At 31.1% G+C, this 22,668-nt stretch overlaps 3 protein-coding genes and 1 pseudogene across 3 annotated transcripts; 2 read left to right on the top strand and 2 right to left on the bottom strand.

Moving 5' to 3' along the window:
• The first annotated feature begins 11,914 nt into the window (after positions 1-11,914).
• LOC104772325 (AAA-ATPase At5g17750 pseudogene) lies at positions 11,915-13,484 on the top strand (annotated as a pseudogene).
• An 854-nt stretch (positions 13,485-14,338) lies between these two features.
• LOC104772324 (AAA-ATPase At5g17740-like) lies at positions 14,339-16,223 on the top strand. Its single transcript, XM_087506606.1, has 2 exons — positions 14,339-15,277; positions 15,451-16,223. The coding sequence occupies exons 1-2, from the start codon at positions 14,354-14,356 to the stop codon at positions 16,099-16,101; spliced, it is 1,575 nt and encodes a 524-aa protein (XP_087362732.1). The 5' UTR covers positions 14,339-14,353; the 3' UTR covers positions 16,102-16,223.
• A 374-nt stretch (positions 16,224-16,597) lies between these two features.
• On the bottom strand, positions 16,598-17,913 carry LOC104770087 (AAA-ATPase At5g17740-like). Its single transcript, XM_010494438.1, has 2 exons — positions 17,107-17,913; positions 16,598-16,750 (listed from the first exon to the last, which is right to left on the bottom strand). The coding sequence occupies exons 1-2, from the start codon at positions 17,911-17,913 to the stop codon at positions 16,598-16,600; spliced, it is 960 nt and encodes a 319-aa protein (XP_010492740.1).
• A 1,938-nt stretch (positions 17,914-19,851) lies between these two features.
• Positions 19,852-21,763, bottom strand: LOC147918598 (uncharacterized). The gene is made up of 4 exons (XM_087503601.1): positions 21,419-21,763; positions 21,286-21,336; positions 21,120-21,179; positions 19,852-20,445 (listed from the first exon to the last, which is right to left on the bottom strand). The coding sequence occupies exons 1-4, from the start codon at positions 21,761-21,763 to the stop codon at positions 19,852-19,854; spliced, it is 1,050 nt and encodes a 349-aa protein (XP_087359727.1).
• Between the last annotated feature and the right edge of the window lie 905 nt (positions 21,764-22,668).

Here is a 22,668-nt window from a genome sequence, read left to right as displayed (position 1 = left end):
ACGATATGAGTTGCAAATTTCTATACTATATCTGATTAATTTGACTTCTGTAGTGAGTAGTATATGCTAATTGTATATTGGTATCATATATTTTTAGGAATTTTAATTTGACTTCTTTTCACAGGTTATCATGTTTGTTGTTTGCATTAAAACTACATCAGAAAAATATAATGTGAGAATGTTTGACAAATTTGCTTATTCATTAGAGTGTTTATGTATGTATTTCCTAAACTCCATTGACCGGTCCGGCAATTTTGGATGACCTATGCTAATTTAAAAAAAAAAACCATTTTCATTATTGTAAATAAAATTATAAGAATAGTAATATAAAAAATTATTTTCATAAGATAGTTTCTAAGTCCATAAACCGATATATGTTCGTTTTGCTTACTCACATTTTTTTGTCTTTTCAATACTTTTCATATTCATTTAAATATTTATACAAAAATAAAAATTATATTGCCTAATAACTCATTATTGTTTTAAAACTCTTCGAATATAGAAACTTTTTTTTATTAGAGTTTCAAATTTGTTTTTCTAAATTAAATTTTACTTTAAAATTCATCAACAACAAGTTTAATTAGCTAATGCTCATTCACCAACAATTCAAAAGACGAAATAGTTTTTTACATAAACCTAACAAAACTCCATCCGTAAATTGGATATATCTACATGAAAATATATGTTTTTCTTATATAAAACTTGAACTTATAAAAAAAATCTAAAAATAACTGAACTTATAATTTTGTTTTTCCTACATAAAAGACAAAAAAAAACTTTTGGTCTAAAGTATGGCATATGATTTCATTAGGAAATATATTACATGTTGAAACAAAAAGTTGGAAGAAATATATTTTGTCACAATGTTTTAAAAAAATTAAAGTCCCACCATATAAGATACAAATAAAATGAAGTATTAAAAAATATTTAATTTAAGATTAGTGAGAAAGACATGTGAATTCAATTGAATTACACTAAAAATTTAAAGAAACAAAATAACACTTGTGAAAGAAGAGAGCATCATCAAATGATAATCTTTTGGAGCTTGCCAAAAGAAAACTTTACTTTAGTATTAAATTATACAGTATAATATAGTAAGGTTTCTTTCAACTCTTACTCTAAGAATCTGACGCCCATAATCATTATATATTAAAATTCTTTTAAAATCAAATACACATACAATTATTTTATTTTATTTTTATAAATATTTTAAAATGATTGCATAAATCATCAAAAGATGAACAATAGTAAAAGTAATTTACATTTTTGGAAAAATTATTCAAGACTTAGTAAAATAATATTTCTTCTAAAGTTAGAAACTTCACAAAAACGGATTATCCAAACAACGGTACTATTGTTACCAGTGTTTTGTTGTTTGTTGGAAATTGAATCGAGGATATAATAGAAAGTAAATGTTTTAGTTTTCACATTAATTTGAAAAAGGATGTGTTTGTATAGTAATAGGTTGTTTTTAGAAAACCAAACTTTATAGAATGTTTGAGCCTTTAAAAGAGAGAAGGGATTGAGATCAAATATTAGTTATCATAAATTTGCAAGTGTTTCAAAATAATAAATTAAAAATGAGAAGTAATCTAAACAAAAATGAAAATTGAGGAAAATAGTGGGTAGATATAAGGCAATGCATAAAATGATAGTATTATTTCAAATCAAAACATAACTGATTATGTTCATAATTTATTCGGAAATTCCTAATATGAAAACTTAGAAATTTTATGTAATTCAAAAATACCATGATGTTTGAAATAATAAGTGTGAACCTAACAAAATAATTATAGAATTAGATTAAAACATCTCACAATCTTACGTAATTTTCTAAAAAGTAAGCTCAAAATTTTAATTTTATATAAACAATTTTTTAAGAAGTTAAACTAATTTACTTAAATAATATCATCCCACCATCTTATTTAAATTTGATTCTGCTTGTGCCTATGAAAATTATATAAGATTCAAACACAGAAATTAAACCTAAGAATTCAAACCTATAAATTTAATTTAATATTGGTTTAGTTTCAAAATAAAACCAACCACACACTGATATAAGGTTTCTTTCAACTCTTACTCTAAGAATCTGACGCCCATAATCATTATATATTAAAATTCTTTTAAAATCAAATACACATACAATTATTTTATTTTATTTTTATAAATATTTTAAAATGATTGCATAAATCATCAAAAGATGAACAATAGTAAAAGTAATTTACATTTTTGGAAAAATTATTCAAGACTTAGTAAAATAATATTTCTTCTAAAGTTAGAAACTTCACAAAAACGGATTATCCAAACAACGGTACTATTGTTACCAGTGTTTTGTTGTTTGTTGGAAATTGAATCGAGGATATAATAGAAAGTAAATGTTTTAGTTTTCACATTAATTTGAAAAAGGATGTGTTTGTATAGTAATAGGTTGTTTTTAGAAAACCAAACTTTATAGAATGTTTGAGCCTTTAAAAGAGAGAAGGGATTGAGATCAAATATTAGTTATCATAAATTTGCAAGTGTTTCAAAATAATAAATTAAAAATGAGAAGTAATCTAAACAAAAATGAAAATTGAGGAAAATAGTGGGTAGATATAAGGCAATGCATAAAATGATAGTATTATTTCAAATCAAAACATAACTGATTATGTTCATAATGTATTCGGAAATTCCTAATATGAAAACTTAGAAATTTTATGTAATTCAAAAATACCATGATGTTTGAAATAATAAGTGTGAACCTAACAAAATAATTATAGAATTAGATTAAAACATCTCACAATCTTACGTAATTTTCTAAAAAGTAAGCTCAAAATTTTAATTTTATATAAACAATTTTTTAAGAAGTTAAACTAATTTACTTAAATAATATCATCCCACCATCTTATTTAAATTTGATTCTGCTTGTGCCTATGAAAATTATATAAGATTCAAACACAGAAATTAAACCTAAGAATTCAAACCTATAAATTTAATTTAATATTGGTTTAGTTTCAAAATAAAACCAACCACACACTGATATAAGGTGGCTCTAGATTCTTGAAGGCTGCATATGTTTCTTATTAAAGAATGGAGGGAAAAAATGTTGATGGTTTTTTTTTTTTGAGGTTTATGGGCCTGTAGTTAATTATGTCCAAATTATAGTTAATTAGGTCCAAACAAAAAAGTACATGTGTCAGAAAAATAGTAAGCCAAGTGTCATCTCCTTAGCAAATGTTGAGAAAAACCTTCTCATATTATATAAAAGATCAAAAATAATTTAAGATTTGGTAGAGGAAGATAAATCTGAGTACTTCGATATAATAAATAATGTGATTTTTAACCAATTAGGTCATCAAAGAAGAATAAAGCAGGTGATAGAATTGATGATGATGTAAGAAATGAGGGACAACAGACCACAAGTAAAACATTAATACCTTCTCAAATTATGTAGTTTTTAAAATTTACATCATGAAAAAAATGAACTATCATTGATTTAATAAGTTGAACATGTTAGGTTTTGTTCTTTTCTTATATTTTAGAATCTCTATTATTTTTTCCTTTTGGGCATTCATGTGGTAAAGCAACTTCTTCTTATTGGACGATGCATATGATTCTTTCCATTGTAAATTTAGTTTCTTATTAGTCTTCATCTTTAAGAAAAAAAATGTATTTTAAACTATTATAAAAAAGGAATATTGTATGTTACTATCATATGCTTAAAAAACCATGTTGTTAAGCTTGTGATGTCTTTTTATCTCATCGTACGATATGAGTTGCAAATTTCTATACTATATCTGATTAATTTGACTTCTGTAGTGAGTAGTATATGCTAATTGTATATTGGTATCATATATTTTTAGGAATTTTAGTATCAAATAGCGCATTTTCGAAAATACCCTTTTTCCTATGTCACTTTTCAATAATACCATTTCATGTTGTTCATTTAAAAAAAAAACTCATTTTCTATGTATAAAATGACTAAACTCCAAATACTAAACCCTACCTCATCAAAACTATATCCTAAATGTAAAATAGAGAATCCAGACCTTTTAAAAAAAATTTAAATTAATTTAACATATTGTAATTTGTGTAAAAGAGGGTAAAAATGAAACTGTTCAAAAAGAAGTTTTTTCCTGAAAAGGATTATCTCAAAAAGGGTATTTTTAACAAATTCTCATATTAGAAAAATGTTTCAAAATTTCATAATAAAAAAGTGTCTTAGGAAGTAAAATATTATATGTGAAAGTGGAAAATGTTATGAGAATATTTGTTGATCTTTTATTTTTAAGATGGTTAATCTAAAGCTATTTGATACTAAGGTTCCTAAAAAATGATACCAATATACAATTAGCATATATTACTCACAAGTCACAACTATAGAAGTCAAATTAATTAATATAGAAAAATGCAACTCATATCATGCTATGATATAAAAAGACATCACAATCTTAACAACATGATTTTTTAAGCATATGATAGTAACATCACAAACTAAATTTACAATGGAGAGACTCATATGCATCGTCTTATAAGAAGAAGTTTTAGTCTACTTTATACACTGTTAATTATAATATAGTAATTTTAAAATGCTACTAATAATCTTAATATAGCGATAATAATTCACTATTATAGAGAGACAAATAATAGCAAAGAAAAAAATGATATTGTATGTGCACCCTCTAAGATGGCACCGACAAAGACAACATTTACAAATCGCTATCGAAACGAAATGATAGCGTTTTTTCGTGTGCTAAAAATACGCATATTTCTTGTAGTGATGTTGAATATATTAAATCATGATAGTTCATTTTTTCATGATGTAGTAGTATTAATATAACCAACAAACACGACAACCCTAGAGTAAATATAAAATATGGTTCAAGGCCCGGACCGAGGCCCAACCCATAGGGTAAGCAAATGAAGCCAAGCATTATGGCATCAAATTTTTTGGAGTATACTTTAGACCAAAAGTTTTGTTTTCTTTTATGTAGAAAAAAATAAAATTATAAGTTCAATTATTATTAGATTTTTTTATAAGTTCAAGTTTTATATAAGAAAAACATATATTTTTCATGTAGATATATCCAATTTGTATAAATATTTAAATGAATATGAAAACATTGAAAAGACAAAAAAATGTGAGCAAGCAAAAGGAACATATTTCGGTTTATGGACTTAGAAACTATCTTATGAAAATAATTTTTTATATTACTATTCTTATTATTTTATTTACTATAATGAAAATGGTTTCTTAAAAACAAATTGGCATAGGTTATCCAAAATTGTCGGACCGGTCCATGGAGATTAGGAAATACATACATAAACACTCTAATGAATAAGTAAATTTGTCAAACATTCTCACATTATATTTTTCTGATGCATTTTTAATGCAAACAATAAACATGATAACCTGCAAAAAAATATTTAAAATTATTCGAGAATACCTATTGAAATATGAAAAATATATAAAAATAATATAATTCTTCATAGGAACCTAATGACTGAAATTAAATAATCATGACTGAAAAAATCTCTTAAAATGAGAGCAATTAGGGACTCAAATTTTATTTTATGAAAAACTGATTGAATTCTAATATTATGGAAAACAAATTGGTAATATCTAATAGGGAATAAATAAGTAAGCAATTATCAAATTACTTACATAAAACATCCCACCATTAGATTATATAGGATTAAACTCCAGAAACTAAACCCAGTAATGGATACTCAGAAATTAAAATTTGACTCAAAATTTATGAATTTATAAGAGAATTTTGAGAACACGTAAACATCTACAATCTAACATAATTTAGATTCCTTTCTTGCTTATGAATCATTTATAAGAGTGGAAACCCATAAATAATTTTTTTACATAATTTAGAATCCGTTCTTGCTGTGAATCATACATAAGATTGAAACATATTTTTATAATGTCAAAATAACCTATAATCAGATTGTTCCTAGGATGAAACCACAAACTGATAAATGGTGGGTTTAGATTGGGAGGATCTAATTGAAGAAGAGAAGAAGGAAATGTTAAGAGTTTTTTTTTGTTTTATGGGCTTTTAGTGAATTAGGTCCAAAGTATAAATGAATTTAATTAATTAGGTCCAAACAATAAAAATGTACAGGTGTTAGATAGATAATAGGCCAAGTGTCATCTTCTTAGCAAAAGTTGAGAAAAACCTTCTCATATTATATAAGAACTGAACTTATAATTTTTTTGATATATATTAAAAGTTTTGTCATTAATTCTAGGATAACATCTTATTATATAAAGTTGGGTTTTGAAAGTTAGCCATTAACAAAATTTTGACATGTGTCAACTTATCAATCTCATATAAAATTTGAACTTCTAAATTTTTTTGAACTTATAATTTTTTTTTAATAATAACTGAACTTATAATTTTTTCCCTACATAAAATACCTAAAACTTTTGGTCTAAAATATGCCTCACAAAAATTAATGCCCTAATCCTTGGTTTCACTTGCTTAGCCTATGGGTCGGACCTTGATCCATGTTTTATTTTTACTTCAGGTTATCGTGTTTGTTGGTTGTGTTAATATTACTACATCATGAAAAAAATGAACTATCATTGATTTAATAAGTTGAACATGTTAGGTTTTGTTCTTTTCTTATATTTTAGAATCTCTATTATTTTTTCCTTTTGGGCATTCATGTGGTAAAGCAACTTCTTCTTATTGGACGATGCATATGATTCTTTCCATTGTAAATTTAGTTTCTTATTAGTCTTCATCTTTAAGAAAAAAAATGTATTTTAAACTATTATAAAAAAGGAATATTGTATGTTACTATCATATGCTTAAAAAACCATGTTGTTAAGCTTGTGATGTCTTTTTATCTCATCGTACGATATGAGTTGCAAATTTCTATACTATATCTGATTAATTTGACTTCTGTAGTGAGTAGTATATGCTAATTGTATATTGGTATCATATATTTTTAGGAATTTTAATTTGACTTCTTTTCACAGGTTATCATGTTTGTTGTTTGCATTAAAACTACATCAGAAAAATATAATGTGAGAATGTTTGACAAATTTGCTTATTCATTAGAGTGTTTATGTATGTATTTCCTAAACTCCATTGACCGGTCCGGCAATTTTGGATGACCTATGCTAATTTAAAAAAAAAAACCATTTTCATTATTGTAAATAAAATTATAAGAATAGTAATATAAAAAATTATTTTCATAAGATAGTTTCTAAGTCCATAAACCGATATATGTTCGTTTTGCTTACTCACATTTTTTTGTCTTTTCAATACTTTTCATATTCATTTAAATATTTATACAAAAATAAAAATTATATTGCCTAATAACTCATTATTGTTTTAAAACTCTTCGAATATAGAAACTTTTTTTTATTAGAGTTTCAAATTTGTTTTTCTAAATTAAATTTTACTTTAAAATTCATCAACAACAAGTTTAATTAGCTAATGCTCATTCACCAACAATTCAAAAGACGAAATAGTTTTTTACATAAACCTAACAAAACTCCATCCGTAAATTGGATATATCTACATGAAAATATATGTTTTTCTTATATAAAACTTGAACTTATAAAAAAAATCTAAAAATAACTGAACTTATAATTTTGTTTTTCCTACATAAAAGACAAAAAAAAACTTTTGGTCTAAAGTATGGCATATGATTTCATTAGGAAATATATTACATGTTGAAACAAAAAGTTGGAAGAAATATATTTTGTCACAATGTTTTAAAAAAATTAAAGTCCCACCATATAAGATACAAATAAAATGAAGTATTAAAAAATATTTAATTTAAGATTAGTGAGAAAGACATGTGTCGCAAATATAGTGAACCCATGCAGTTAGACAATATTTAATATTTTCCGCTAGACGATGTTTTAAGTAATAGTAGTAAAAATAAAATATAAATTGGTCATATTACCTGGCCTCCATCCTTGTTGTTTGACGTAAGTCTCTATTTGTACAATCATGTACAAATCTTTTGGGTCTTAATAAATTTTGCCAACTAAAATTGACGGGACATTACTTGCCTTGAAATAGTTACTGGGGAAAATATTAAAGACTATAAGATTGTTGTTTTTAGATTATTGTACGAATATTGGGAAAAACTGATGTGAAAAGTATAACAAAAACTGATTTAATTGGAAGCAATATATATTATATGTTGGAGAATGGGGAAAAAACAAATACAAAATTAACCAGATGTATATGAAATATAATATCTTTTGCAGAATTGTTGGAGTTAAAAAAACATTGGGTTGACGATGTTGCATTCAAATATAATGTGTCTACCAGTGTAAGAAGTTTGGCATGTGTTTCAATGGTAATTTTTTCTCAAAGAGAGACACTGCTTTCCCAGAATCAACATATCTTCAAACTTAGATAGGCGAGTTGCATGTCTGAAAGCAAGTAAAAAATTAGTTAGAGAGGAGGTTTTTAATATACAGTAGGTGAGATAGGTGTGGTGTGGATTAGGTAGTTGATTTACATTTTCGTCTAGAAGGAGACATTTAAAGCTGAGTTTGTTTCTTATAAAGTATGGAGCTTCCCAAAAACAATCCTATTTTTACGGTGGTCATCGTTAGAGAGTAACTCTAGAGTAGAGTAGAGAACAAATTTTTTAGGTTGTAACATTTTTAAAAGCACAGTTAGTGTGTGGGATGAGATTGTTGATTCCTAGTAGATTGAGGGAGAGAGATTATAATAATAAAAAAGTAATCAGAAACTGAATTCTATTAGATTATAATTTTATGGAAAACAGATTACTAATATTTAATTAGAAATAAATAAGAAAGCAATTATCAAATGACTTAATTTGCTTTGATGGCAAGACGTTATGTTTTCAAAAGCAGAATGCAAAACTAAAACTAAATTCGAGCTTCAATTTAAATACCATATGGGAGGAAGAGAAACATAGGGGCTACATGTTCAGATCCCATTTGTTTGTTTTTTAAGGCAAATTTTTAATTATCAAGGGATTAAATTGACAATTGTGGCCTTATTTAATTAGCAATGGACAAATGACGAATAGTTTTTTACATAAACCTAACAAAACTCCATCCGTAAATTGGATATATCTACATGAAAATATATGTTTTTCTTATATAAAACTTGAACTTATAAAAAAAATCTAAAAATAACTGAACTTATAATTTTGTTTTTCCTACATAAAAGACAAAAAAAAACTTTTGGTCTAAAGTATGTTCCAAAAAGTTTGATACCCTAATGTTTGGCCTCATTTGCTTACCCTATGGGCTGGGCCTCGGTCTGGGCCTTGAACCATATTGTATATTTACTCTAGGGTTGTCCTGTTTGTTGGTTATGTTAATACTACTACATCATGAAAAATGAACTATCATGATTTAATATGTTCAACATCACTACAAGAAATAAAGTATATTAAAAATGTTGTTATTATAATTTAGTTTTGCCCATGGTGTAACAGAGAAGGTTGTTGTCATGAAATGTTGTTATTTTGAAAGAAACTTAATGCAATGTTTTAGGGAGAGAAATCAGGGATTATAATCAAATGTTAATGACCATAAAATCATAGGCGTTTGGTATTTTTTTTACGTTATCAAACAGAGCAAAACCTAAGAAGGAAACGCAGGATTTTCTTATAATGGGATTCTGAGATATCCTTAAAGATTGTAGTAAGTAATACAAATATTCCAATGGTAGTAATGCTTCATATTATTCTAATTTATAGGGAGGATCTTAGCACATTTTTGAAAAATAAATTCAAAAATATGTATGGTTCGGAACTTAACACATTTATTTAAACAAAATTTAGAAACTCGATTTCAAACTTTTTGAAAACGTTGATGCATACAAATTAATGTTACATACTATTGAAATAGGTGGTGATGGGTCTATAATGGATTAGAATTTTATGGTGCACAGGAGAATTTTACCAAATAAACCAAAGTTTAAGAGAATTGTAAATAAAAGCACAAGGAGAATACCGAGATGATGCTGAATTAGAGATTTACTGGGAATGAAGCGTAAGCAATGAGGAGACCCAATTGGATTTAGAAATGAACTTGTTAGAGAGATAACACGAACCTGTTAGAGAGGTAAACATTGACAGACCCTTCGTCGACCGCGGTTTGAAGCGTTGTCACTGATCTGAGGTGGAAGGTTGAATTTGGGTTTGAATTTTAAGTTATTGGTTTGGGCCCAGAGTTGGAAGGAAAATGAATGGTTTTTTTAAAACATATGAGTACACGTGTCAGATATATAGTTAGCCAGGTGTCATGTTTTTAGAAGAAGTTTGAGAAAACCTTCTCTTATTACTTGAACCATATTGTATATTTACTCTAGGGTTGTCCTGTTTGTTGGTTATGTTAATACTACTACATCATGAAAAATGAACTATCATGATTTAATATGTTCAACATCACTACAAGAAATATGCGTATTTTTAGCACACGAAAAAACACTATCATTTCGTTTCGATAGCGATTTTGTAAACGTTGTATTTGCCGGTGCCATCTTAGAGGGGCACATACAATAGCGTTTTTTTTTCCTTTGCTATTATTTGTCTCTCTATAATAGTGCATTATTATCGCTATATTAAGATTATTAGTAGCATTGTAAATTTGCTATATTATAATTAACAGTGTGTAAAGTAGACTAAAACTTCTTCTTATTAGACGATGCATATGAGTCTCTCCATTGTAAATTTAGTTTGTGATGTTACTATCATATGCTTAAAAAATCATGTTGTTAAGATTGTGATGTCTTTTTATATCATAGCATGATATGAGTTGCATTTTTCTATACTAACTAATTTGACTTCTATAGTTTTGAGTAATATATGCTAATTGTATATTGGTATCATATATTTTTATGAATCTTAGTATCAAATAACTTTAGAATTAACCATCTTAAAAATAAAAGAACAAAAAAAATTCTCATAACATTTTCCACTTTCACATATAATATTTTACTTCCTAAGAAACTTTTTTATTATGACATTTGATATTATAATATTCTGCGGTTTTTCTTCTAAGTAGCTACGACAAAATAAATATTTGTTTTATTCAATTGCATTTATGATAAAGCTAAATAGATATCTAAAAATTCATTTCAGCGATGGAACAAAACTATTGCATTTTTATACTCAACCAAAACTTAGAGTAACTTTTTATAACTTTATTTAATTGGATTCATTTTCATTATTAAAATTTTGTAAAAACAGTTTTATTTGTATTAGAATGTATAAAGAATAAATTATATTGAGGGATGTGATTGCATTTTTTACCTCACCAAAAATTAGCTGGTAAAATATATTTATTAAGTTCATTGTTGTTTACCTAAATTTCATATTTAGATTGTATTCATGTAAGTTATATTCCAAAATTTCATGTTTTTGTAGATGTCAGTGGTAATATAATTTGTGCAAACGCAAGAGAAAAAATAAAAAGATGGAGAATGCTTAATATGTCTTGAAAGTTTAAAGGGAGAAAAAACCATAAACCCACTACTATGTAATCAAAAATTTCTCCACATATTGAAATACTCTAATACTATATATAAAAGGAAATGCAAGTAAAACAAAAGAACCCAAAAAAAATTGAAATGATTAGTATATTTTAAAAATCATTAAAATAACAATTGCTGAGTAAACAAATAAAAGAATTATAATATCCAAATTACTAAAATTCAAAAACAATGTAAGCTAATTCCGTGCGTAGCACGGGATGACTTCTAGTATATATATATACAAGACAAAAAAAAAGGAAAATTGTTTTTTTTTTCTTTTAGTCGGAAAATAGAAGGAAAAATACTTGTAAAAAGAAAAAAGAAGATTTTTCTTTATTTTTTAATATCACAACACAATTCAATTTATATATAAACTCAATTTAACCAAAAGCCGCAAACGCACATTATATTGAAGGGAGACCAAACCCTAAAGTCGAAAACGATGGTGTTCTCTGGAGATCTCCCTTCTGCTGCATCGATATTTTCTACCTATGCATCACTAGCGGGAACCGTAATGATGATCAAACCAATGATTCACACGATAATTCCACAACCGGTGCATAACTTCGTTGTCTCTTACATCAAATCTTTAGTCGGCTCTCGTTCATCGACTCTCACGCTTGTCATCATGGATATGAACAAGACTGAGAGAAACGGGATGAGGAGGCAAAACGAGCTTTATTGTGCGGCTCAAGCTTATCTCTCAAGCAAGATAAGCCCCGATGCATCAAAGCTAAAGATGACTAGAGACCCTAACAACAAGAACGTCAACTTATACCCCAGCGAAGGAGAGGTTATCTCCGATGTCTACAAAGGCATTGAGCTCAAGTGGCGGTATTTAGCTGGAAGCAAAAAGACAAGTACGGTTATGGATGGAGGAGTAGATGACGAAACCGTCAATTGGGAATGCTTCGAGCTTAGCTTCGACAAGAAACACAAAGACTTGGTCGTGAACTCCTATGTACCTTACGTGGAAAAGAAAGCAGAAGTGATCAAGAACAAGAGGAGAATCATCAAGATGCACTCCTACTCTACCTATTCTCTTCGCTGGGAATCTGTCAACTTCGAGCACCCTTCCACATTCGACACAATGGCTATGACGCATAAGCTCAAGCGTTCTGTGATGGAAGATCTTGATCGGTTCATCAAAAGAAAAGATTACTACAAGAAAGTTGGGAAAGCTTGGAAGAGGGGTTACTTGTTGTACGGGCCACCGGGGACCGGGAAGTCTAGTTTAGTGGCAGCAATGGCTAACCACCTAAAGTTTGATATCTATGATCTCCAGCTCGCAAGCGTGAAAGGGGACGCCAGTCTGAGGAACTTACTTCTCGCCACTAAAAACAGCTCGATTCTTCTTGTCGAAGATATAGATTGTTCTGTGGATTTGCCCACAAGGTTGCAACCAGCAACCCCGACCTATGGACCATATGGTGCTTCCGAGGTTTGGTCTTCACTTAATGGTTTTATGTTATATTTTGTGCTAGTAATACATGCATGGATCCTAAATAAGTTTTGTATGAATAGGGATCAACACCACTGACATTATCAGGACTTTTAAACTGCATTGATGGGTTATGGTCTAGCTGCGGAGATGAACGCATAGTAATATTTACGACTAATAACAAGGATAAGCTCGATCCTGCATTGCTCAGACCAGGCCGTATGGATATGCACATTTACTTGGGACATTGCAGTTTTGAGGGATTCAAAACATTGGCATCTAACTACTTAGGCCTGTCTCAGGACAATGATGACACTCACCGTCTCTACCCGGACATCAAACGTTTGATTGATGGAGAAGTGTTGACTCCAGCTCAAGTCGCCGAGGAACTAATGAAAAATGAAGATGCTGATGTGGCGCTTGAGGGTTTGGTTAAGGTTCTCAAAAGGAAGAGATCAGAGTCGGAGAAATGTGATGATGAATCTAAGAAGATGAAGATTCTCGAAGAGGGAGAAGAGGATAATCTAACATCGAGGAGACCTGAACAATCTAGAGTTGAGTGATTACAATAAGGATTTTGGTACTTCATTTAGTTTTTATAGTTTGGAGTTTGGGGTTTTGGGTTTTCAATTCTATTTTCTTGGTTCATTCATCAAACATTCTAAGGTTATATTTAAATTTATAATTTTTCAATTCTATTAATATAAGATATTTTTTTTGAAGATATCAATTTTTATATATATATATATGTTTTGATAAGTAATATTCTAACCCTAATATAGCTATAATTATTGATATAAGAAACAAATCACAATTTCACAACTGATCAGTATCGAACAATCACAGCGATCCGATTACAAGATGAGAGTCCAATGTTCGTAAAACAAGGAAGACTTGGATCCACCTTGAGAAGAAGAAGAGTAGAAGACTCTTCACAGAGATGAATCACCAACAAACCTAGAGAGAATCTAAAACGTAACAAAAAAACTTTTACAAATTCGCAATTAATGAAGCAGAGCAGAAGATTCAAAACTTCTAATCGTTGCCGTTGAATATCATTTAATCATCACCGTCCACGTGTCCACTCTTTATTCCGTATCAATTATCTATAGAGATCTACAAGTTACAACTGCCTAAATATAGTTTGATGCTCACCCAATGAAAATAGATCCATACAAGAAAAATTATTATTTTATGTTTAATAAAATATTTATTTATAAAGATTTTACCGTATATTAAAAGAAAATATTCTATCGTTTTTCACAAAGGAAAAAAGAAATATACTCAACCAGAAAAAAGAAAAAAAGAAAAATTAAAGGAAAACTAACATCATCAATTCAATATATAAAGTAACAAAAATTAATCTAACTAAAAGCCTCAGACGCAACAACATATATTGAAAAGGAGAGACCAAACCCTAATCTAAAAAACGATGGAGTTCTCTAGAGATATCCCTTCTCCAGCATCATCAATGGTCTCTAGTTACGCATCAATGATGGGATACATCACGATAATCAAGCCAATGATTGACACAATCATTCCACGTCCAGTTCAAAACTTCGTCGTCTCTTATCTCAAGTCCTTGGTTGGCTCTCGTTCATCGACGACTCTCACGCTTACCATCGATCAATTGTCCTCGGTGTATATTCACGACGAGCTTTACTACGCTGCTAAGGCTTATCTCTCCACCAAGATAAGTCCAAATTCGTCCAGGCTAAATATGGCTAGAGACCCTACGCAGAAGGAAGTCAAATTTTACCTCAGTGACGGAGAGGTTGTCCCCGATGTCTACAATGGCGTTAAGCTTAAGTGGAGGTTTTTTGCTAACAACAAGAAGAAGTCTATGGTTGATGAGCATGGGGAACGCTATCATGGAAACTTCAATCGGGAATATTTTGAGCTGAGCTTTGACAAGAAACACAGAGATTTGGTGGTGAAATCCTATATACCTTACGTGGAGAGCAAGGCAATGGTAGTTAAGAGCAAGCGCAGAATCCTCAAGATGCATTCCAACTCGCAAATGACATGGAAATCCGTGAACTTGGAGCACCCTTCAACCTTCGATACGATGGCTATGAACGAAGATCTCAAGCGCTCTGTGATGGAAGATCTTGACAAGTTCGTCCGAAGAAAAGATTATTACAAAAGAGTTGGAAAGGCTTGGAAGAGGGGTTACTTGCTATACGGTCCACCAGGGACCGGGAAGACTAGTTTAGTGGCCGCTATGGCTAACTACCTCAAGTTCGATATCTATGATCTCCAGCTTGCAAGCGTGAAGGGAGACGCCGAGCTAAGGACATTGCTTCTCGGCACTAAGAACAGCTCGATTCTTCTTGTAGAAGATATAGACTGTTCCGTGGATTTGCCTACAAGATTGCAACCTGTAACCAAAACAACCCAAATGCCCAAAACGTTAGGTGCTTCCCAGGTTGGTCTTCAAGATAATTTTAATATGAGTTTTTGAATCATTCTGTTTCTTCCAAACAACAATACATGGGTCGTACCTATACTTTTTTTATGTGTGAATAGGTATCAGCACCATTGACGTTATCAGGACTTTTGAATTGCATTGATGGGTTATGGTCGAGTTGTGGAAATGAACGCATAATAGTATTCACGACGAACAACAAGGAGAAACTCGATCCAGCATTGCTCAGACCAGGGCGTATGGATATGCACATTTACATGGGACATTGTAGTTTTGAGGGATTTAAGACATTGGCGTCTAACTATTTAGGCCTGTCTAACGATAATGGCGACACTCACCATCTCTATCCGGATATCAAGCACTTGATTGAAGGACAAGTGCTGACTCCTGCTCAAGTCGCTGAGGAACTAATGAGGAGTGAAGGTGCTGATGCGGCCCTTGATGGTTTGGTAAAGGTTCTCAAGAGAAAGAGGTCAGAGCTAGAGAAGTGTGACGATGATAAATCTGTGAAGAAGATGAAGAAACTTGAAGAGGGAGAGAAAAGTATAGCCGATGATGCGGATACAATGAAAGTGGATACTCCGGCTCAAGTTGAGGATGGGGAGGAACTAATTGATGGTGAAGATGATGATGTGGCTCCCGAGTGGATCTCGAGGCCGACGGTTAGGCCTGTATTCCCAGGGTTCCCTGGAAGAGGAGGGTTTCCTGGAAGAGGGTTTTCTGGAAGAGGTCACAGTTTTGGAGGATTTTGAAGATGATGAAGAAACTTGAAGATGTAGAGGAAGAGAATCACTCGGCAATGAGAAATGATGAAGTTAGTTTTGCTCTTGAATTTAATCTATTTTGATATACGGTTTTGAAAGCCATACATGGGGACAGGACAAAATTATCATGACTCTTTCTTAACAATTTTAATTTATCCTTATAATTTTCATATTATAGTGTCACATATTGAACATTATTTTAAGAAACTTGTCACTGTTCAAATTTCAAACATTCTCTATATAATCAAATTCATCAAACATTTGCGGAGACTTCAACACGCTTAATAGTACGATAGCGTGTCAGTAAATATTTTTAATCGATGTTTAAAATAAACTAGTTGTTAATCAACATGCTCAAATTGGCTATGTCAAATCAGTAAAACTATCGAAAACTCCTTTAAGTAAATATACACACAATCTTCATTTCCAAAGTCCTCACCAAAGGTCGAGGCTCTTCAGTAACTCCTTTGCGACTTGACCCCCATCAGCAGTGTCCCATGTCAATCTTCATATCCATATAACATAGCAATGTTGGGTCAAGACTCTCCTTGTTGTTTGTCGTCAATATTACAACGCGTGTTTGGCCATAAACCCGAGATAAGCAACCTAACAGTTGCGATAATTCCACATTCAATCCCTGTTGATAATACACACACAACAACAACAACAAGAAAAAGGTAAAACAGTGGTAATTAGTTAGTTTGTAAATATTCTCTCTTTTTGAAAGGGGGGCTTATATCACTTTGCGGGAATGGGTTATAATTGATATTTAATAAATAATTTTTTTTTGGAACAGTCTCTGTAAAGTGTAAAAAAAAAAAAAAAAAAAAAAAATTGGGAGGGGTATGGTTTATGCTTTATACTAATCAAGCTAAAGAGATGTGTGTAATTTGGAACACTAATCAAGCACAAGCTTGTTAAAGAAAGCAATAAATATAATTTTGAAGAAATCAAGAAAGGGAGAACAGAAAAAAAAAGAAAGGGAGAACAGACCTCGAGGGAGCCGTCTATATCCTCTACGAGGAGAATCGAGCTGTCCTTGGCTCTGGAGATAAGTCTCTTCGGGTCGAAGTCAGTTTTCAACCCTAGAGGGAGGTTTAGTTTATAGACATCCAAGTTCAGATATTTAGCCATAGCAGCAACAAGACTAGTCTTCCCGGTCCCTGGTTGCCCATGCAACAAATAAAATCTCACCCAGTGTCGCCGTCGCCGATCTCTTTTGTAATAATCTTCCTTGCTGATGAACTGGTCAAGATCTTCGATGAGGTCACGCTTGAGCCCTTCCTTCATAACAATCGTTTCAAAAGTTGAATGGTGATTGAGGCTCTTGATTGCCCAAGAGTCAGAGCAGTGAGAGTATGTGTGCATCTCGAGGATTCTCTTCTTGCTCTTGGCCTGGCTCTCCACGAAAGGTATGTAAGAGTCGAAAACCAAATCTCTGTGCTTTTCGTCAAATCTCAGCTCGAAGCACTGCTTATTGATATTTCCAGCATTTTTGTTATCAACGAAGATCCTCCACTTGAGCTCGACCCCTTGGTATATGTCGTCGAACATACATTCACCGACGTAAAATTTGACGAAGTCGACGTTGATTTTGTTGAAAAGATAAGCCCGAGTGGCGCCATAGAGTACGTTTTCCGTCCCAACATCCGTCAATTCCTCGATGATAACCGTGACATGATGATCCTTTATACCAGTCAGCGAAGGTAAGCCGACAAGATACCGGAGATAGGAGATGATCAAGTATTGTATTGGACGAGTTATTGCTTGAACCATCGATTTGATCAACTTGAGAATCATGATTTACCGCCGCCGCGAGAAAGTCGATGTAAAAAAAAGAAGAGATCTCTAAAAACTGAGATTTAAATAGGGTTTAGGTTTAGATTTAGTTTTTAAATGTCTAAGTATTTTGATATTTAAATCTCAGTTTTTTTATCCTTAAGTTTATTTTCCTCTTTCTTTGTGTAAAAGAAAAAAAAATTGGTTAAGATCTACAGTAAAACCTCTATAAATTATGGGGAAAAAGCAAAAATGCCCATTTTTCCCTTCCACTTTTTAAAAATGTTCTTGGGAAGGGTCCATTTGTAAGGGTACCCCTTTTTTTGGTGAAAAAGACTTTTTTACCCTTAATGAAGGAAACCTAATTTTCTCTCCACTTCGCCGTGCTTCTCTCCTTCCTCAACCGACGATTCTCTCTCCTTCGTTCATCGGCGATTCTGCGCGGCGATTCTCAATCCTTCTTCGCGGCGATTCTCGATCCTTCTTCGCGGCGATTCTGCGCTTTCGTCTCTCGTACACGTAATCCCCGACATTGATTCTGGTTCTATCGCAGACAGGTTCATTCTTTCTTTGTTTCTTTCTGCGTTTATCAATTTGGACTATCGCTTTTTTAAATTTAGGGCTTTTAGATTTCTTTGATATTGATTTGGAATATGTAAACTCTTTTAAATTTGGATTTATGTTCTTTTAAAACAGTTTTTAAAAGCCCCTTCAGTTTCTTTGATATCGATCCAGATTCAGATCTGACGCATTCAGATAGATAATTGTGTTTGATATGGATTTGAAATTAGTAAAGTCTTGTAAATTTGGATTTTTGTTATCTCTTGTAAAACACTTTTTAGAAAGTCCCTGTTAAACCATTTGATATCAATTTTTAGATCGGTCGTAGTTGAATTATGTCGATAAAGTGTGTTGATAAGATGACTTCAGATCGATAACGTGTGATGTTGATTTTTAAAAACCCTTTTAAAACTCTTGTAAATCCGTTGAAAAGTCTAATTAAGTGTGTTTCTTTAACAGATGGCATCAAGTGATTTTGAACCCCTTGCACTACCAGAACCAACATATGGTATGGGTTTTGAACCAATTGTTGGAGCAAACATATGTCAACATTCGGACTTAAGCCTAGTTGCCAAAGTTAAACATGCATTAGGAAAAGCATCTTTCACGAAGCTTCAATCTTCCTTCCTTGGGCCTATCATCAATCTTTCGGCCAGAGACATCAAATTTTCTGGGAAAATATTCCACTACTTGATGCTGAGAAGGCTGAAGACAAGAGGGAGAAACTTATGGTTTACAGTCGACATGCAACCTCTTCGGTTCTCCATGAGAGAGTTATTCCTTACAACATGTAATTATAAAGTGTCTGCAATGGTTTTAAAAGGTTTTAAAACCCTTTTAAAACCTTTTAAAACCCCTTTAAACTTTAAAATTGTTAAAAGCCCGTTAAAACCCTTTTAAAACTCTTTTAAAACTCTTTTAAACTCTTTTAAAACCCTTTTAAAACTCTATTGTAAAAGGGTTTTTCCCGTTTTAAAAGTTTTAAAACCCTTTTAAAACCCTTTTAAAACTATTGTAAAAGGGTTTTTCCCGATTTTAGAAGTTTAAAAGAGTTTTAAAAGGGATTTAAAAGGGTTTTAAAAGGGTTTTAAAACAGTTTATATTAGGCAAGTTTGAACAAACTAACATCATTGTTTTATTAAACATAGGGATTCAATGCGAACCTATTCATAGGGAACCAAGGAATAACGGCAAAGATCTCTTTTAAAACCCTTTTAAAACCCTTTTAAACTTTAAAATTGTTAAAAGCCCGTTAAAACCCTTTTAAAACTCTTTTAAAACTCTTTTAAACTCTTTTAAAACTCTTTTAAAACTCTATTGTAAAAGGGTTTTTCCCATTTTAAAAGTTTTAAAACCCCTTTAAAACCCTTTTAAAACCCTTTTAAAAGGGTTTTAAAACTATTGTAAAACTATGTAAGTGATAGTACCTGGATTCTTCTTTTCTATCATGTGAAACCAACTCGGTAAAACCTCATAACTATCAGCAGGTATACCCCTAGCAAGTTCTGATGCATGTTCTTGAGCTCTCCATGCTTTTGAGTACGAGACATCAACTCCATGGTCATTCCTAAAAATTTCCATGAGCTGTTTGGGTCTGAGAGGAAGCTTTCCTCCTGCAAAATGGTTACTAACCAAACCAGCCAAAGTCCTTGCAGATGCTTGGCGATGATTAACATTCCTTAAAGCAGAGTCACAGCTGTGCTGACTAATATACTTTCGAACAACAAAGCTATCTGATGCTTTAGCCTTAGTTGCACGTAGCCTCCAACTACATTTTTCATCAATACATTTAAGAACATACCTCTTGTTGTCTGACTTAAAAGTATGAAACTCAAAACTATGCTTGACTGCATACATCCGCATCTGACTTCTCATTTCTGTTTTGTCTTTGAATAACTTTCCACAAAACAGTGAATCAACATCGATTAGACCAGTTGAGTGTGAAGAACCAGATGGATACCCAACAGAGGTTGTCATGTTACGAGGAACACCCTCGACATATGGATTTGGTATTGGTTGATCCTGAAAGTACAAATTAATGGTTTTTTAAAAGGTTTTACAAGTTTTTTAAAAGGTTTTAAAAGTTATTTAAAAGGTTTTACAAGTTATTTCAAAGGATTTAATAAGGTTTACAATCGTTTTCAAAAGTTTTTTTAAAGTCTTTAAATGTAAGTTACCTGAGTATGAGTAGAAGTAAAATCATCAGAATTGCCAGTATATTGACTTGAAGAAGCAACAGGAGAACAATAAAAACGAGGAACACCCTCGACATATGGATTTGGTATTGGTTGACCCTGAAAGTACAAATCAATGGTTTTTTAAAAGGTTTTAAAAGTTATTTAAAAGGTTTTACAAGTTATTTCAAAGGATTTAATAAGGTTTACAACCGTTTTCAAAATGTTTTTTAAAGTGTTTAAATGTAAGTTACCTGAGTATGAGTAGCAGTAAAATCATCAGAAGTGCCAGTATATTGACTTGAAGAAGCAGCAGGAGGATCACTCTCGACATATGAATTTGGTATTGGTTGACCCTGAAAGTACAAATCAATGGTTTTTTAAAAGATTTTACAAGTGATTTCAGAGGATTTAATAAGGTTTACAGTTTTTAATAAGGTTTACAACTATTTTCAAAAGTTTTTAAAACGAGTTGAAAAGGCAGTAAATTACCTGAGTATGAGTATAAACATCAATAGCATTCCCAACTAACAGATTTGAGCTTGTTTGATCCTGAAAGGATTTGTAAAGTATTTAAAACGTTTTACAAGTGTTTTCAAAGAATTTTATAAGGTTTTGTAAGCAATAAATAATTTAAAATTCTAAAGTAGAAAGTTACCTGAGTAACAGCAGTAACACTCTCAATAAAAGGAGTAGACCTAGGTTGACCCTGATAAAGAAACATTCCTCAAATCAGTTACTTTTCTAAAACAATATTAGAAAGAACAAGAGAATGAGTTTACTAAAAATACCTGCTCTACAATCTCACAAAAATCCTCAACAGTAACACATAGATGAAGAACTCCTCCACTTTGTGCATATTTGAGTTTAAAAGCTTCAAGCTGCCTATCATTTCTAATAAAGATAGGAATACTACCTATAGTAGAAGACTTAGCAGGCAATGAATAACTAAGCTTTAAACATTGTGCCTGAATATCAATGTCAAAATCTTCTAATAGAATTTTTACCAACTCACTAAATCTAGTATTCTCATCAATGTTAATCAAAGAAGCTCCCCTTTCATTATCCATCTCAAATTCCCAATGAATGTTGTTGTTCAACTTCCACAAACCACATACTGAATACAATTCAATCATTTGTACAACCAAACAAATCCTGAGAAAACAAACCAATAAAACTACATTAAAAGAAGAGAGATCCGAACAACTATATCAAAGAATAACAGTAGATGTCCAAAGATCTAATAAAGGACATTATTATCATGAACAGATCTAAAAGAGCAAGTGTTAAGACCTAAAAAAATTCTGACATCAAATTTGAAATCGAAACAACAATCTAATAGCTAACACAAAATTGAAATTGAAATCAAAACAAAAATACAGAAACAAGCTTACACGATGGGAGAAAAAGACTTTATTATCACGAACAGATCTAAAAGAGCAAGTGATTAAGACCTAAAAAAATTCAATTTATAACGGCGGAGGAGAGATTTGCTTTATAAGACCTAAAAATTCAATTGCTCAATACGATGGGAGAAACACTTACACGAAGGGGGTAGAAGAGACGACGAACTAAAAGAGAGAACTAAGACGACGGGAGAAACAGTGATAACGGCGGAGGAGAGATCCGACCGGAGAAGGAGAGATGTCTTCGGAGAAGAAGAGACGAAGACGAAGACGATGGGAGAAACAATGATAACGGCGGAGGAGATCCGACCGGAGAAGGAGAGATGTCTCCGGAGAAGAAAAGACGAAGACGAAGAAGGTCGACAGCGAAGGTATAATAAGATTGTTGGTATAATTATAAAACAAGGACAAAAATGTCTTTAAAAAATAGTGGAAGGGTATAATTAAAAATGATCATCAAAGGGGGTATTATTAAAAAGGGGTATCAAAGAAAGGGCATTAGTAACAAATTCTCATAAATTAATAAGGTCGGAACCATGAAATTTTATTAATTTATAGAGGTTTTAATTTATCGCCAAATTAATAATTATTAATTTATCGATAAATTAATAAAATACTAATTTATGAAGAGATTT

This window comes from Camelina sativa, chromosome 20 (assembly GCF_030686135.1).
Source record: "Camelina sativa cultivar CO46 ecotype springtype chromosome 20, ASM3068613v1".
Taxonomy (NCBI): domain Eukaryota; kingdom Viridiplantae; phylum Streptophyta; class Magnoliopsida; order Brassicales; family Brassicaceae; genus Camelina; species Camelina sativa.
This window is presented reverse-complemented; position numbering and strand designations above follow the sequence as displayed.

Coding starts and splice junctions, on each gene's coding strand:
- LOC104772324 (XM_087506606.1), top strand. CDS start 14,354: ATGGAGTTCTCTAGAGATATCCCTTCTCCAGCATCATCAATGGTCTCT. Junction 15,278..15,450: donor TAGAAGATATAGACTGTTCC/GTGGATTTGCCT, acceptor ATGTGTGAATAG/GTATCAGCACCATTGACGTT.
- LOC104770087 (XM_010494438.1), bottom strand. CDS start 17,913: ATGATTCTCAAGTTGATCAAATCGATGGTTCAAGCAATAACTCGTCCA. Junction 16,751..17,106: donor ATATAGACGGCTCCCTCGAG/GTCTGTTCTCCC, acceptor TATTATCAACAG/GGATTGAATGTGGAATTATC.
- LOC147918598 (XM_087503601.1), bottom strand. CDS start 21,763: ATGATTGAATTGTATTCAGTATGTGGTTTGTGGAAGTTGAACAACAAC. Junction 21,337..21,418: donor TTTGTGAGATTGTAGAGCAG/GTATTTTTAGTA, acceptor TTTCTTTATCAG/GGTCAACCTAGGTCTACTCC. Junction 21,180..21,285: donor GTGTTACTGCTGTTACTCAG/GTAACTTTCTAC, acceptor AAATCCTTTCAG/GATCAAACAAGCTCAAATCT.